This window comes from Denticeps clupeoides, chromosome 2 (genome assembly GCF_900700375.1).
Source record: "Denticeps clupeoides chromosome 2, fDenClu1.1, whole genome shotgun sequence".
In the NCBI taxonomy this organism is placed as follows: Eukaryota; Metazoa; Chordata; class Actinopteri; order Clupeiformes; family Denticipitidae; genus Denticeps; species Denticeps clupeoides.
In genome coordinates, this window is record NC_041708.1 from 17260418 (window position 1) to 17277552 (window position 17135).

A 17135-nucleotide genomic window follows, 5' to 3' on the forward strand; every position below is an offset into this window, starting at 1 on the left:
CTTTAATAGGGTTTCTGATGGTATGTAACTGATTAGCTGTTAATTTCTGTTAAACAGCAGTTGTTGATTTAAGTCTCACTGCACAGGTATTAAGATCAGATATGGAATAGAAAGCACTGATGTACGTAACTCTGGACAGGAGCGGCCGCCAAATGCCATAAATGTAAAAGTAATGCCCCGGAAACCTTGTAATAACTTCCAGATGTTTTGCTACTGGAGCTACTTTTTCCTCTTCTCCAGGTCGATGCGATGAGATTTACAGATGCTGAACATGTGACTATCAGAGCCCACCCCTATCCTCCTCCCTTTCTCACTTGTTCTCTAGTTTGACATTTTTGTGGTATTGGGGACTGAAAGCTGAGGCTTTTATAACGGGATACAGAAACGTCGAATCTCTACAACAGGCAGAACTGCAGACCCTTACATTAACTTTGAAAGTCTTCAGAGGTTTTTTCATCTGCGCTCAGCTCCTCCAGTTTTAATGCTGAATGAAGTGAACTGCTGTGGAAACTTGGTAAAAAGAAGTCTGGGAATCTGGAATGTGCAGGAAGACCTGCACTACTGCTGCATGACACAATGAAAGGTAAAGGTTCATCTTTCAGTGTTATATATATTATCAGAACATATTAAATAATTAAAATTCGGAGTAAGACTGAATAAGTATTCAAATACACTTTTTAAGTGCACTTTATAGTGCACACTAAACTAAAGTGAATATCAGCACAAACTGAATTAGAGCCTCACCCTGTCCAAAATGTCCATCGGTCATTTTGTGATGCTGTCCAAAGTCTCCACTACAATTTTCAATCACCGTATAGTGCACTAATTAATGGTTGCAATGCACAGGGAAAAGTAGTGTACAGAAACTGTATTTTAGCATATTAGCATATAAAATTAGTTACACAGTGTAAACTATGCTGTAAACAAAAGCTTATATTCAAATATATATTTGCTTAAACATTAATTTAAACATGAATAATGTGTACTTATCCAAAAATAGCAATGTTGCTGTTTAAGGTCATGTACATTTATTGCTTACTGACCATGCCCCAAATATAATACAAATCACAAAACACTTTCTGCGCCTGCCTCTTTTGCACCTTGCAGGGAGGCACTATCCGGGGAGGCTCCTCCTCCTATTTCTCCTGTTCCAATGCCGGTTCCAGTATTTTTACTCTCTTACCATCTCTCTCTTTACGTGTGCATGTTTTTTTACATTGCATTTACATTTTACATTTACATTTTACATCAGGGGTCTGAATGTTTTGCATGTAATAAAGCAATGCAGTGTGTTTCAAGATAAGATCTCAAAGTTACAGCACATGGAATGAAAACCCCCGATCCTGTGCTGATGCCCTTTTCTTTAGTTCTCTCTCTTGTTTTTTCATAGATAGTTTCACAGAAGAGGAGGAGCTTCAGTCCTTTGGGTACAAACACTTTGGTGAGTGTGATATATAAACCCTTTTAACGAGGCATCTGTTTAGCAGGTCAAAACTGTAAAGTGAAATTTCAGATTATAATCTCATTTAGAGTGGTCCTGTCTCTTATCAAGTATATGTACGTAAGTAGTCACAGCCTTTGCCATGAAGCTCAAAATTGAGCTCAGGTGCATTCTGTTTTCTCCTGAGATGTTTCTGCAGCTTAATTGTAGTCTACCTGTGGAATGATTAAACATGATTTGGAAAGGCACACACCTGTCTATATAAGGTTCCACAGTTGACCATTCATGTCAGTGCCCAAACCAAGCATGAAGTCAAAGGAATAGTCTGTAGACCGCCGAGACAGGATTCTATCAAGGCACAAATCTGGTGAAGGTTACAGAAAAAATGAGATTCCAATGAGATCAGTGGCCTCCATCATCTGTAAGTGGAAGAAATCACCAGGACTCTTACTAGAGCTGTCCGGCTGTCTAAACTGAGCAATCAGGGAAGACAGGTCTTAGTCAGGGAGGTGACCAAGAACCAGATGGTAACTCTGTCAGAACTCCAGAGGTCCTCTGTGGACAGAGGAGAACATTCTAGAAGGACAACCGTCTATGCAGCAATCCACCAATCAGGTCTGTATAGTAGAGTAGCCAGATGAAAGCCACTCCTTTGTAAAAGGCACATAGCATGAATGCCAGGCATCATGTTTGGGGGAATCCAGGCACAGCTGACCAATACCATCCCTAAAGTGAAGCATGGTGGTGGCAGCATAATGCTTTTTGGTAGATTCTCACTGAAGGCATCAAAACTATGAATGAACACGTGGAGTGTTCATTCAAAAAAAGTATGAAAAATATGAATGAACATGTGTACTTAACAAAAAAGGGTGAAATAACTGAAAACATGTTTTATATTCTATTTTCTTCAAAATAGCCACCATTTGCTCTGATTACTGCTTTGCACACCTAGTCACCTGAAATGGTTTTCCAACAGTCTTGAAAAAAAAACACATTGAATGAGAAGGTGTGTCTAAACATTTGGCCTGTACTGTATATTTACTCCAGACTGACAGGTGAACAAACGTTTCTTGCACCCGAATACAGTGCCATCAGAAAGTATTTACACATTCACACCGATGGCTTAATATTTTTTAGCACTTTTGGCTGCAATCACAGCTTGAAATATTCTTGGTTACAATTCTTTGTTTAGCACACCTGTTATTTGAGATTTTCCCTGATTCTTTCCTGCAGCCCCTTACCATTTTTAAATCTGTCTAGATATGTTCAGTTGGATTCAATTCTGGGCTCTTGATGGCAACAAAAATATATTAAAAAAAGGAAATGTTCTATTTTGTTTTCATAAGATCACAGGATTGTTGTTCATATAATCTGCCAAGTTGACTGCCATATGCCTTTTAGGGAGGACTGGCTTCCATCTGGGTTCTTTATTATTGACCATCTGGGTGGTTATCCCATTTCCACAAGGGAACACTGGATCTTCCCCTTAGTGACCACAGCAATTTTGGTCACCTTTCTGGCCAAGGTCCTTTTTTTCTTAACTACTCAGTTTGGTTGTGCAGCCAGATCAAACATTTCCAAAAAATGGAGACCACAGTGCTTTTTGTGCTTGTTTTAATCTTTTCTCCAGAATTTTACCACAGGTGGAATGAGGTTTGAGTGTCAAAAGGATGTGAATACTTATGTATGTATTATGTTTAAATATATATTTTTTTATAAATTCAGTACCTAATCAATATCATTTAGTGTACAGTTTGTAAAAGAAACCCCCAGAACAACCTAACCTGATTATTAGGGTCTGTATCTGTGTGTGGTGTCGTTTGTAGCTGCAGGTGAAGTCCCAATCCCATAGTGTGCACTTGACGTTACCTCTCTTGCTTTACCGCTTGGTGGGTTCCTTCTCAGGTTCCCTTACTAGGTCCCTTTGGCACGAACAGGGATGTCCACAGTTGTAATGAGTGTTAGGTGTGTCTTGTTCTGTTCAATCCACACCCCTACAAAAGCCCCATTTGGTCTTGAGTCTACAGAACTGTTCTCTAACATGTATCCTGAGGTGTTTTAAGTGAAGTAATTGTCATTGTAAGACACTGCAGCACAGCACACGGTCCACAAAACAAAATGTTTCCTTTGCTTGCAGTCACCCTTAGTGAGCAGTGAGCAGCCATGTATATGGTTGGTTTTAGGCAAACACAGCACACTTAAAACAAACTAAATCTTTAAACCCTTTTAAAGATCAAGACCAAGTTATTGCCAAGGGTGTGAAAATAACACAGAAAACTCATCGTCTCGCATTGCAGAACTTAATTTTACAGTTGCAGATTACGTCAGACATGATGTGACCTTACTTATTACTGATTTTCAGAATTAAAAGTGTGATGCCCTTGATTGAAATGTAGTGAAGTAAAAAGTACAATGTTTGTCTTTCAAATGCAGTGAAGTGAAAGTCATTGTATGTTGATGGTGACACCAGATCCCGGGAATAGGTATTAAAATGGATAAATGGATGTTTTTAACACAACGTTATTATTCAAACAATACGGAAAGTACCACATTGAAAAGGAGAGAGCTTGTCATGGAAACAGTATTTTCAGAACCCATGATGTCACAACATATCAAGCGGATTGCAAGGAATGACCAAATGTAGGCTAATCCCTTTAGGGTGTAACTTTGTTAATAGTATCATAATTAAAATATAGAGAATCAAAGTTCAGAGTGTCAGATTAAGTGATAACACAATTAGCAAACATGATACACATTTAAGACACATTGCATAACAGGACATACCAAAAAGCTCAATTATATATAAATTGTCTTTTGTATTGAAGCTGTTTTGCAATGTTGCAAAGTTGCTCAGTTGTTTTGGGGCTTCAGCATCGTTATTCTCCAGCTTTCCTTCATCCTGAACTGTGTTGTCGAATTTTTTTACAGTTTTACGAGCGTGTACTGTTTTACAACCGTGTCTGTTACAGTGTAGCTGGTTCACACTAGATTAACAGAGGTTATTCAGCCTTTCCTTTGCACTGAATATGCAATTGGGTTATCTGTCTCCTCCTACACCTGCTCTTTCCCCTGTCCCATCTCAATCCTGTGACACCAACAGCATCATTCTGTCTGTAGATTTGACAAAAGTCCTTGGCCGAATTGGTACATTAAAGAACAGTACGACAACATCCTACTTGTTTTCATACTGGCCATGTGACCGTAGTACAGTTGTACAGTATTACCTGCTGCAGTATGTGGCCATTTCCCCTCACATTATATTGTCCCCTTATATTACACTGGAGTACAAGCATGAGGCAGAAGTGCAGGACATAGTTACTTTTTAATGAGTAAATGGCACAGGGACCGAAACATAAACAACATTTCAGACACCCCCCACCCCCTCCTTAAAGGTGCAACACCTGGACCACCAGGAAAAAGTCCAGGAGGAGGAACGGCATTTGAAAAACCACACCAGGCATTGGTGGGGCAGGCGGAGACAAACACTGGACCCCGTGGACAGCTGAAGCATCTCTGACAGTCCAGTTTTCCAGCTCATAAACCAATGATCCTACATTTTCCAGGCTCTTGGCTATTGGGCCTACTCTGCTGTCGTCTGTGGTTCCTTCAGACCTTCTGACTGGGATGCATAGCCATTTTAGCACCCCTCCAAAAATTGCTTGGGCTAAGCACACCTCACATGTGGGTAAACAGGGTAAACTAGACAATGAGACAGTGCCACCTTGGGGGCCAGGGGAACTTGAGTATTACACGTCATAAATAAATAACTTTCTGGTGTTGTATTCACTGATAGTTGGTCTTAAGGAGTAACATTACTTACACAACAAGTAATTTAAGTATATTTTTGTTTTTGTGTAAGTAAAATACAGTTCATTATTGCAAATCCTTGCCTTTCTTACCCAATCGGGGGCATTACAAAGCACAGTCACTTAAAAATGATTTAAACACCCATTAAACATGTACTAATTAAAAAATATTGCATATTGTCACAATGTGCAGCATCTCGACTAAAAGCTAAACTTATTACAGTCCATTACTGTTCATGTCTATAAAGTCATGCCTTTCCCTCTTCTACATTTGTCTGTTGCTAAATAGAAAATAAGGTGATTTTCTAAAACCACATGGTAAAAGTTACTATCCTTATGATATCAGGGCTGCTTGTATAAATTATTTCTTCTTGCAGCTTAACGTATTGTGTATATCCAATCCATGAATATTTGCATTCCTTCTGGCATACCTTTTTGTGTTACAGGTGTACGGGAAGGTGACAGGTGCACTAAGTATAAGACACAGTTGAGTCTGAAAGCTGCCATATTTCTGCTGTATGTTCTCTGCACTCTGCTGGCTATAGCAGTTGCTATACTGGGATATAAAGGTACTTTCCAGCAAAAGCTTATATTCAGATGGGTAGCCTTAAGGAAAATGAAAATAAAACAAAACACTGTTTTTATTCCTGTGATTTTACTGCTAGACATTACTGGACCATGGCCACCACCGAAATATACACAATGTTTTAAATTAAGCATTTTAATTGGTGAACGAGCAATTGTGACATCATTCAAATTAAGGTGGCTTCCAAAATTTTCTTTAATAATTTGTTTTATACTGTTACTCTTATCTGTTTTAGAATGCAGTTCCATTATACGTAGAAACTGGATGAATGTACTGAGTTATTTTTTTATTTATTCATGTTTTTGAACAGTGGTTCAAAGGGTGGACCATGTCAGTGAAAATATAGAACATTTTCAAGGAAAGATTGTCGCGATGGAGACCAGTTTAAAATATCTTGGTGAGTGTTTAGTGACACAGGCACAACTGAGTTCTGTTAACAGTGTGACAAAGACAAACTCCTCTGTCCTGCTTCATTTTCTGCTTTCCAGATGGTGCATCAGGTGAGAAGTCAGAAAATGCCACCTCTAGCCTGCAGGTTTTCCGGGCTGGCATGTCAACTCTTCACCAGCGCCTCTCTGAGATCACAGACAGGGTCAACGGCAACCAAGCAACACTGCACAAATTGCAAGACTCTGGCCAGACTGTTAGAACAGCGCAGAGGTCACTGAGGTCACAGCTGGAGCTGGATACAGAGATGCTACGAAGGGTAAACACTGCCCTCACCTTCCAAAGCATCAACATACACAGCCTTCAGGAATTAAATGCCAGATTGCAGCAAGAACTTCAGAAGCAGGTGAAGGTTGAGAGGTCATGGCAGGTGACCATGTATGACCTGAACCATACGCAGGAACAGCAGGTGGTCACGGTGATGATGCTCCAACAGTCTTTGGAGGTTGCATCACAGGCCATGCAGCATCTGCACACTGATGTCAAGACCCTGATGCAGTCCACAAGGCACGCTCAGACGGACACTGAATGGCTGCAGGGAAAGATGCAAAACCTGCAGGGGCTGTGTACCAATGCCTCAGATCACACTGTTTCCAACAGAGACAGGCTGGAGGAGCTCAGCAGCGAACTGAACTCACTGATGGAGACTGTGCAAAACATTAGCATGATAGCAAGTGTCCAGGAATTGAGTCTGCGACAGTTTGGAAAGCAACAGCTGGACTATGACAACCACACTGGCCTGCAGTTTGAGACCTTAGAGACACGTTCTGATCAGACAGTGGACAACTTAGACCACGTGACGGGCAACATCAGTTCTGCCACCCACCTGCTGGGAGACGTCAACACAGAGCTGAAAACGCTACGCGACTGCAGCGACACGATAAGTCGGCACTCTGATGTGCTGCTTGGCCTCAACATCACACTGGCCAGCATGAAGTCTGACAGCACTGGCCTGAGGTCAGCGCAGGATGACCTTTCAGGGAGGCTGGACCAGGAGGTGTCCAATCTGTCGATGCTCATTGAGGAGATGAAGCTTGTGGACCACCACCACACACAGTTCATCAGCAACTTTAGCACACTGATGGGTAAACACACACTCTCGCCAATTTTGTGGCTACCTGCACAGTCACGCACTTGCAAAAGTATTCAACTTTAAGTCATCAAGTCATCATCATTTAGAATGATTTGTGCACACTTTTCCTTTCAGTACATTTACAAAGCTGTTACAATACATTTACAAATTCAAAATAAGCCATCTAGTAGCTGAAGAACTATTCATTCAGACCCCTGTGCTTTTAATAAGGTTTAAGGTTAAGTGACCATTTCAACAAACATCAAAGATATTTGAATATGATTAAACATAATTCCAACATGAAAGAAAAGTGAAAGTGAAGTGATTGTCATTGTGATACACTACAGCACTGCAAATGCTGTATACTATGAAATGTGTACTCTGCTTTTAACCATCAGTGGCAGTGAGTGAGCAGCCACTATGTGAGTGGGCAGAGAGCAGTGGGCAGCTATGACAGGCACCCAGGGAGCAGTGTGTGGGGACTACTGAGTTTATTTACCCAGTAATAAAATGCTTTCAACCAAAAGACTGCTACCTTTATTTATATATTTATAATATTTAATTCAATCTGCATTGTTCTGTTACTTTGATCATATATTATTATTATTATTATTATTAGGACAAAGATAAGTAATCTTGTCCATGACTCATCAGCACATCATCATAGGCAGAACTAAACATTATTATTTATTATTAATTATTATTTTTAAAAAACACAATGACTGAAATTTGTACTCTCTCCCTCTAATCTGTGTTGCAGGCCCTCCTGGTTGCAGAGGTTCTCATGGTGATCAAGGTCCTCAGGGTGTTGTTGGACCTCCTGGCCAGAAGGGCCAGCGTGGAAATGATGGAGAACCAGGTCAATCTGGGTTCAGAGGAGAAACTGGTGAACCTGGACTTCCTGGCTTCCATGGGCTCCAAGGAGCTCAAGGGTTTCTCGGAAGTTCAGGTTCTAAGGGTCCACGGGGCTCAGGGGGCCGGGTAGGAGTCCCAGGAACTAAGGGAGAGCCTGGATCACCTGGTCAGCCAGGGAGCAATGGGCAGCTTGGACACCCAGGTCCCCCAGGACCAGCAGGCATCCAAGGGCAAATTGGGCCTTCAGGCGATGAGGGTCCCAGGGGTCTGTCAGGACCACCAGGTTCAGCTGGTCCCCATGGGTTGCCTGGAATCCCTGGTAGACATTTAATTTTACCTCCTTTATCTGAAGCATTGCATGGAGACCCACTGCCCTCTTACAGCTCACAGGAAACAGGTAAAGTTAAAATCTAAATATAAATTCATCACTTTTCAATCCACTATGAAATTATTTCCATGTTTTTCTGCTTATTACTTTCATACATTCACTGACATGCTTATATCCTGTAGGTTCATGTTACTGCTGTTTTCAACCGTGATTTGCATTGATTTCTGTGTGTGACTGTAAGAACAGTTCATCTTGTTACCAGGTTGTCCAGTTGACTGGCTGCAGTTCAAAGATAGTTGCTACCTGTTTTCTGTGGTGCAGCTCAGCTTCGATGAAGCAAAGAAAAACTGTGACTCGAATTCTGCCTCCATGGTGATGATCAATGATGTGGAGGAGCAGGTGGGAGGAGAAGAAAGTTTGTATGCATGATAAACAGTCAAGAGTAAAACTTAGGCCCTGTCCACATGAGAACATATTTCTCTAAAATGGGAAAATTTCTATCCGATCTGGCCTTGCGTCCACACAGAGAAGCCGTTTCAGGGGACCCAGAATGGTTCTTTTCTAAAACGGGTTCCAGAGTGAATTTCTCTTTTCCACGTCTCCATGTCAAGGGCAAAGTGGCTTCTTTTGTGAAAACGCTGACTTATCTATAACCTATCTATAGACACGAAACACTTGAGCACTTTGGGTGAGAACAGGGATTTACAGCGCGACTTACGGGTGTGGAGGGGTTAAAACCTGGACCACCAGGCAAAAGTCCAGGAGGAGGAACGGCAATTGAAAAACCACACCAGGCATTGGAGACAAACACAGGACCCCGTGGACAGCTGTAGTATTGCCTGGGTTTTCCTCCACTGGCTGGGAGTGAAAAGGTGGGCCCAGGGCCCATCTCTGACCGTTCAGTTTTCCAGCTCATAAACCAACGGTCCTGCTTTTTCCAGGTTCTTGGCTATTATATATGGGCCATTCTCTGCATCTCCATATGGATGACAACATTTCAGATAATGCTCCTGTGTGTACGCAGGTTTTAGAAACCGAAAATCCATTTTAGAGAAAGCATTCTTGTGTGGACAGGACCTTAGTAATGTCTCTATCTGTCTTATTCCCTCAGCGGTGGCTGCACATGCAGACCCTTGGGAAAGGATACTTCTGGTTGGGCCTCACAGACCGAAACCAGGAAGAAGTTTGGCAATGGGTAGATGGGTCATTCCCTGTTATAACGTGAGTTAACTCCCACACACACACTCCCACACACAAACTCATTCAACCCTCTGCCCATCGACATGGTGTGCTCAAATTTCAGAAACATGACAAAATATTAATTCTGTGTATAGTAACTGGAAGCAAGGACAGCCTGATAACTGGAGACCGAGACATGGTGAAGGAGAAGACTGTGCAGGACTTGTCCACCAGGGCCTGTGGAATGATTTCCACTGTGACCTTCCTATGAGTTCCATCTGTGAAAAACCCATCTGCTGCTGTGAGTTCAAACCCTCCTTATTTCAACCAACAATTACCTTACTAACTATTGCAATGATGCTCACAACGATGTGTGTTCCTCAGAGAAGACTACTGGGAGGCCATGGCCATTCACCCATGGGTGAATGAGATGCCAATCCATGTCAATTAGGAGAAGAATTCAGTTCCAGTAATTCCTCACCAAAAAAAGTGTCCTGCTCTAGGAATCTATTTTTATGACTGCTTGCCATATGATTCTTTATGTTCATACTGCTATAAATAAAAAGCACATAAATTTACTTTAATGGTAGTTTCATACACTAAACTCCAGTATATGATCCTTCAACAGAGCTTCAGAATCCACCAGACAACATATAAAGTGATGTCATAAAAAGAAAAACACTAGCATTTATTCGTATCATCAATTATTTTTATTGTTACTTTTTAACCCTTGATTCAGATCATGGTGTTAAGGCTTCCCAGACCCACTCCAATGACCGTATACTGATCAGGTATTATTCCTCAGCTGCACAGAAGATTGAAATGATCTCACAATAGCACCTTAAAGAAGGAACACGTAACACACATACAAAGCTATGAAGACAGTTCAATAAATACACACAGAGAGGTGCTGAAGACTCCTGTGCTTGATGCCAGCAGTTAGAATTCAGACCCTGCCTTGACATTCCACTGACACAAGCAATACCAGAGGATCAGCCAGGGGAAAAGGGAAAAAAAAAAAAGACATGACAATTGAGTTTGGGATGTAAACATGAAGCCAGTATCTGTCTGCTCTAAAAGCCCAGCCCTGTATTTACATATGAGACATGTCTCACTGCTGGACAAACATTCCTAACGCATGTTTCCATGTTGCTTTCATATGCTCAACCATGGAGCATCGAACTTGGCACCATCTTGTGATATTTAGTGCCATTTTGTTTTTCTGAATTCAAGTGAAGGCCAGACTCCATTGAACAGAGCAGAGTTCATACTGGCAGCAATAAAACCATCAAAAGTCCCTTAATGAACATGTTAGAGCACACTAGTCCAGATTAAAGTTCACCCTTTAATTTTCTCTTTTTACTCTTACTGTGCTTTATAAAGTGAAATCCAGTAACAAACAGCACTGCCTCTAGGGACACTCTTCACTCTTTCGTTTGAGGTCCTGAGCTTGGTATTTCACCAGCAGTCCCTGCTGTGGAGGTGACATGAGTCACATGAGTTGATCGGTGTGTGGCTTCTTCTCTGAGGTCCCGATAGAAGGCTAGCTGGTGTTTTTATTCATCCTTCTCAACAATGACCTCCCCATGGAGGACCCTTCTCCTCTGACGCAACATGTGAAGGAAGAGCTGAGGAAATACTGGGGAGGGGGGAGGAGAAGAATCAAAGTTTAAGACATTAATTTATGAATTGGTGCCAATGCATGCACTCAGCCAAAAAGCCAGATTAAGGTGACTTCATCTGACCATTACACCATACAACCCATTTTAACAACAGATTAACAACAGCAATGGTGAAATAAAAAATGCTTCACTGCCTTCTGCTGCTTGTTGGTTTCCACGCCTGAGTTGAGATTCAGATTCAGAGGACAAAACACCTTTCTATGTTCCTGTTCCCTCACAGATGACTTCTACCATGTATGCTTTCAGCGGTTACTAAAACTGTCTCTTTCGATGTTGATATCAGAAGTAATGACCAGGGGTTTCAGCAGATAATCAAATAGAAGTAGACACATGGCTATGGCAGACAAGCTAAATAAGTCAGACAAGAACTGTTTTTTTTTTATGTATGGAGTGGATGCTGGATCCAAGCCCAACACTGCCATATAGTGGTTAAAATGTGGCCCAACTTTAAATAGTCATGAGTAGCAACATAAATACAAACCCATTCATTCCAATCAAATAAAGATTTTGACTTCTGACAGAATTTGGAGCTGTACAATGATTGATTAAATAGGGGCATGTTCTCTTAGAAATGAGCCTTTGATTAATTTACCTGTGAAATTTAAAAAAAAGAGCACATCCTCAATTCAACACTCAATTCTAGGGGGGTGAACAATTTAAAGAAAAAAAAAAAATTGTGATGTATTTGACAAATATCGATTGTGATTTAATTTGCGATTATTCACTATATTATGTATATTAAAACCTTTAGCATACAGGTTTTAAACCGTACACTGAAATATGAACTGCACTGTAACTAGCATACCACGCGTTGAGAGCAAACATCAACCCTTGCGTTGAAGTGGGCATGTTCCGCGCACAGTTCTGCACATGCATGTGCAGGGCCGAGCACAGCACCGACCACTGCGTAAGTGCGCCGCAGCGCGGCACTCGGTCAAAGTTGAAATTTGCTGAACTTTTCAACTGAGTGGCACGATGCATTTTTGCGTCAATAGAATTATATCATTAAAGCAGGCTTCCCCTTCAAAACACACACAAAACGGGAATGGTAGAAAAGCTGATCTTAAACCGCGTGGCAGGCGCAGCAGACTGTTTTCACTGACTGAACTTTGCTCTGCTGCACGCCCCCTTGGACGGACAGAGTGTCACCTGCCAATGCTCTGCCCATTCAGCTGGATTCACCCAGTCCCGTTCTCCCACCGTGCCGCTGCTGCAGCTGCCTCTCTTCTGCCTGCCTCCCCAACGTCCCAGGGGGTCACCAGTGCTCCAGTCTCTCGTTCACTGACTGTCTCCAGCCAAGCCAGCATGTCTGCGCATGCTTCTTCCCGCAGCAACCCTGACATTAACCGATGGTGCAGAGTATGGGGTTGCAAAACTGCATTTGTTCAAATCATGGTTTGGGTTTGATTTTGATGTATCATTCAGCCCTACTCAATTTAGTTATGCATTTACATTTACATTTACAGCATTTATCAGACGCCCTTATCCAGAGCGACTTACAATCAGTAGTTACAGGGACAGTCTCCCTGGAGCAATTTAGGGTTAAGTGTCTTGCTCAGGAACACAATGGTAGTAAGTGGGATTCGAACCCGGTTCTTCTGGTTCATAGGCGAGTGTGTTACGCTACATTCAAACAGCACTTACATGGGATGTAGGAGAGCATGATGATGATGAGGAAGATGTAGTAGTCAAACGAGACATTGTATTTGTTGGGAAGTCTCATGGAGTACATTTCAGATTTCCGAACGTGAGGAAGAGCAGCATAAATGGTCATAAGTTCACCAATCACCCCAAGAGGATACATGACTATAAACATGTTATACCTGCAGGGTGCAAAGCAGAGACAGAGAAAGAAAATAAGTATTGTTGACGTTGAAAGCCTCAATTTCAAAAATCTATTTAATGACAGACCTTGGAAAAAACACATTAATTTCATGCAGAGGTGGAGAATTACTGCTCCATTGCAACATGGCCAGGAACAGACCAGGAGGAGCTCCTTCACACCTTCATCTTAATCATTCCATGCAGCAGTAATACTGCTTTGACACAATTGCTCAAGATCACCCCTACTGGCCAGGTTGCTCATTATGGATATTAGAGATGGTTGCTTCTACACCACTGAACAACATGCTCTTCACAATTTACATGGCTCAATGAAACTTAACAGTGACTGTTGGGTGGATATTCTGTGTAGAACTGACGGAAACTGAAACAGATACTGGGGGTGTTGGTGGTGTTGGTGGTGTGGACAGTCTAACTGAATAAGCGCGTTTCTGAGAACCTGCAGAGAATCTCACAATACAATCAAATATAATGTCCATGGCAACAATGAGAGAAATAGTTGATTCTGTGAAAATATTTATATTTAAATATATATATTGTTGATTCTGTGAAACTTGATACACTTGTGCGACAGTGTATCACAAGAGTATGATACAATCATGGTATATAAATTAAAGAAGAAAATCCCCTTATTGATGCAAGGTACAGCGTAACAATAAGAATACTACAATAATCAGTCTTCATCAGAGCAGAGCTCATCAATATATAAGACCACAGGAAGGACACCATGCAGATACAGGCAGCAGACTAATTCACACACACATTCAGTCCACTAGAAAGAACAAGAAAAAACAACAACATGCTGTCTCAATAGGTACCTGGCCCACTTGATGAAGTAAGGGAGATGATTTAAGAGGTTGAAGGTGTAGAAGGAGTATCGAGTAATCTCTGTCAGTGTCCACACGACCAGGAACAGAATCACGCTCTCTTCATTCTGAACCTTTCAGTAGAGCAGCAGAGGGTAGAGCAACAGACAAATCAGCATAGAAACCTGCACATACGGCTGGAGATGGAACCTTCTAAACTTCATATGCTCATCCTTCTACGTGCTTCTGTGCTGTTTAAAGTGTTTCTCTTCACAATAAATCAATGGACCATGTGTACATGTGGCCAGTTTTGCATGTTGCCTGCATTATCGTGGACAGTATGGACCACAGTGTGGCCTATGGACCAGTTATAAGACTTCATGCAGCCTGACTGACTTCACGACTCTTCACACAGTTCTGTTATATATATATACTATAATGTATAATGCCTACCTGCTTGATGCTGTTGGTGACAAACCAGACCATGAATATCCTGGAGCAAACCTGGACCCCGGTCACTATCACTGAGGTCCGAACAATTCCTTTAACCAACAGACAAGGGCATGTAAGTTTTTTTTTTTTTTTCCAATGGATACGGTGCATATTTTATTTGTATAAACTTACCAATTGCACAGTGCCCGACCTACAACACAACCAAGACAAAAGTAAAATCAACTCCAGTACAGAAACACACATTAGGTTAGCACTGCCATACACATGGAGAACTTACCTCAAGTAAAGCAAATGTCTGAAAAAACTTGAGTGTCCGTGATATGCTCTTATATAGACCCTTATGTGTACCTTTCTGCAAGTAGAACCTGATCATTGCCACTGCTAGTACCAGCCACCTGGAACAGAGGAAATCAAATTCATTTATATCCATCACCACTATATCAGATCAATGGGGATTTCCCCCCGAAATAATAAGCAGAATCAAATTGCTGACTAGTGCGAACCAGCAAACACAATTATCAGGGTAGCTGGATAATGTAAGTGACAAATCACGACCGGCGAGTAGGACAAGGCTGCACTACCCACAATATGTAAGTAAATACTGCTGTCAATGAATAAAATAAAACTGTGCATCTCCCTGTACTGGCCTGATGTCTAAAAAAATTATGTTTGATGGCTCTCTCATGAGCTGCTGTGCATGAAGACACTTTTAGCCTCTACCAAACCAGGAGCAAGTTATTTTTAAAAATTATTTTACTATTTACACCTCTGCTTTTTATGCTGATGAAGTCTATGTAGTAAAATAAGGTATTGTTTACCTCATATCCATGTATTAGGAGATCACTAAAATCATTGTCAGATCACACCTGACAACTACAAGTATTGACCAGAATACTGAAGTCATGCTTCAAATCTCATTTTATTGAACCAAGAAATACAGATAGCTTATAGCAGATTTTTCATTTCAGTTTTTCATTGGTTTATTGCATTTAATGCCCTGGAATTACATCTAAATTAAGAGAACTTAAAAAAACTAAAAAAATACAAGGCAAAATATATCTGTGGGGAATAATGGCGAACAGCATTTAATTTCAAGGTATTTTAAGAAATGAATGTTTTGTAGACATTTGAAACATGGTTACCTCTCGCAATGTAAAATTTGTACTAATTTGAATGAAATTCAAAGCAAATTATCATAACCCAGACATTCAAAGTTCAGTTTATGTATGATATATTGAATAGTGCATCAGGCAAAATTTTCATACAATGCACCACATTTTAACTCTTAGGCCAGTCTATCGTGTTAAACTTAAGAGCACTCATATAGCTTTTAGACCAGTGACCAGTGTTGTCCTGTGCATCACACCATCTTGGACATTTTAGTTGCATATATTGGTATTGTATAAACATTATTTTATTGAAGTGTTGCACAATTTTGACACCTGTTAAACATTTTCAATTTTTGGTGCAATAGTTTTGTCTGAATGGTTCACAGAATTTTATTATGGAAGTTGGTTTAAACAAGTGAGACTAGTTGTCTGTGTCACATGCATCACACTGAAAGTTTTCAAAGTGCATATATGGCTTTGCCATAACTTTATGACCACTAGTTATGGGGATAAAGTAACTTTTGGTATCAAGTGAGAGGTGAAGAGTTATAATCCTTTCAGCCACTTAATCTTTCAGTAAATCAAGTTATTTGACTTTATGAACAAACTACAGACTGTATCATATTGTACTATTGCTTCAGTCTAAAACGGAGGTACCACCAATAAATTTGACATTTCTGTGATTTAGCCTGTATTTCACAGCACAGTTCACATAAAAAAGATATATGAATCAATATCATATTACGAGTACTTACTTTTAAATACTTTAATTTTTTTTTTCGTTGGATCACAATTAGCATGTGAGGATCAGAAGTCAACAGTCTGTCATGGACCATGATATTATCTGTGTCACCCTGATGCAGTGATAAAGTCATTATAAACGATGAGTAGATTTACAGGGTCGCATCTCATCTCTTGGACGCAGTTGGCGCTCCAACCTCCGACACTGGCCGGAAATCCACGGCCACGTTTTCATCCAGTGTGCAAAATGACAGGTTGAAGGTTTCGGGCGTGCCGTGCCTGACACAAAATGCATATATCGGCGCGATATGAGCGGCGCGATGATAACGCGCGTCGCAGCGCGCGGCCGCCCGCGTGTGCGCGCGCGGCTATACTCGGCTCGTGACCGTATTTGGCCAGGCTGAACCCGCTCCGCTATTCGCGCCGAACCCCGCTTTAGTTCGCCTCCCGGGCCGACGGGCCGCTCTCTACGCGCAGCGGGCACGACGAAAGGCGCGGGGCCGAGAGGGCCGAAAGGCGGGCCACTGTACGCGGCGACGGGCGCGCGCGGAAGTTCGCAAGGCGCCGGCGGCGACACGTACCCGGCTGTCATGGCGATGTTGTAGAACGTGAGCCATGCTGTGGCGATGGCGCTCTTCGCTCGCTTCTTGTTGTTGTTCTCCTTCTCCTCCAAAGAGCCGTCCTCCTCGCCAGACGCCATGGTACGGGGGCGGAGTGGCGTGCGCGCGAGCGAGCGCAGCTGACAGCTGGGGCAGAGGTCAGCGGGGTCACGGGCCCCCTCTCCACCC

The 17135-nt window shown here is 41.7% G+C and overlaps 2 protein-coding genes across 3 annotated transcripts; one reads left to right on the forward strand and one right to left on the reverse strand.

Moving 5' to 3' along the window:
• The first annotated feature begins 364 nt into the window (after positions 1-364).
• Positions 365-10486, forward strand: LOC114784061 (collectin-12-like). Of its 2 annotated transcripts, XM_028969360.1 has the most exons (10): positions 365-583; positions 1391-1441; positions 5694-5816; positions 6144-6230; positions 6322-7365; positions 8113-8604; positions 8798-8934; positions 9647-9756; positions 9870-10015; positions 10099-10486. In XM_028969360.1, coding segments are annotated over exons 1-10 (2199 nt in total). In that variant the 5' UTR covers positions 365-576; the 3' UTR covers positions 10101-10486. The 2 variants fall into 2 exon arrangements, with proteins under 2 accessions (XP_028825193.1, XP_028825185.1); XM_028969352.1 differs by having other exon boundaries at positions 9870-10486.
• Positions 10406-17132, reverse strand: hacd1 (3-hydroxyacyl-CoA dehydratase 1). The gene is made up of 7 exons (XM_028969385.1): positions 16929-17132; positions 14775-14892; positions 14669-14687; positions 14498-14586; positions 14057-14178; positions 13041-13219; positions 10406-11353 (listed from the first exon to the last, which is right to left on the reverse strand). The coding sequence occupies exons 1-7, from the start codon at positions 17045-17047 to the stop codon at positions 11271-11273; spliced, it is 729 nt and encodes a 242-aa protein (XP_028825218.1). The 5' UTR covers positions 17048-17132; the 3' UTR covers positions 10406-11270.
• Between the last annotated feature and the right edge of the window lie 3 nt (positions 17133-17135).

Bases quoted from the DNA above. Each gene is read 5' to 3' on its own strand.
- hacd1 (XM_028969385.1), bottom strand. From the start codon at position 17,047: ATGGCGTCTGGCGAGGAGGACGGCTCTTTGGAGGAGAAGGAGAACAAC. The intron at 14,893-16,928 runs GTACGTGTCGCC...CCTCTGTTCCAG, and splicing joins AACATCGCCATGACAGCCGG to GTGGCTGGTACTAGCAGTGG. The intron at 11,354-13,040 runs GTAAGTGCTGTT...CCCCCTCCCCAG, and splicing joins CATGCTCTCCTACATCCCAT to TATTTCCTCAGCTCTTCCTT.
- LOC114784061 (XM_028969352.1), top strand. The intron at 6,231-6,321 runs GTGAGTGTTTAG...TCTGCTTTCCAG, and splicing joins GACCAGTTTAAAATATCTTG to ATGGTGCATCAGGTGAGAAG. The intron at 9,757-9,869 runs GTGAGTTAACTC...TTCTGTGTATAG, and splicing joins GGGTCATTCCCTGTTATAAC to TAACTGGAAGCAAGGACAGC.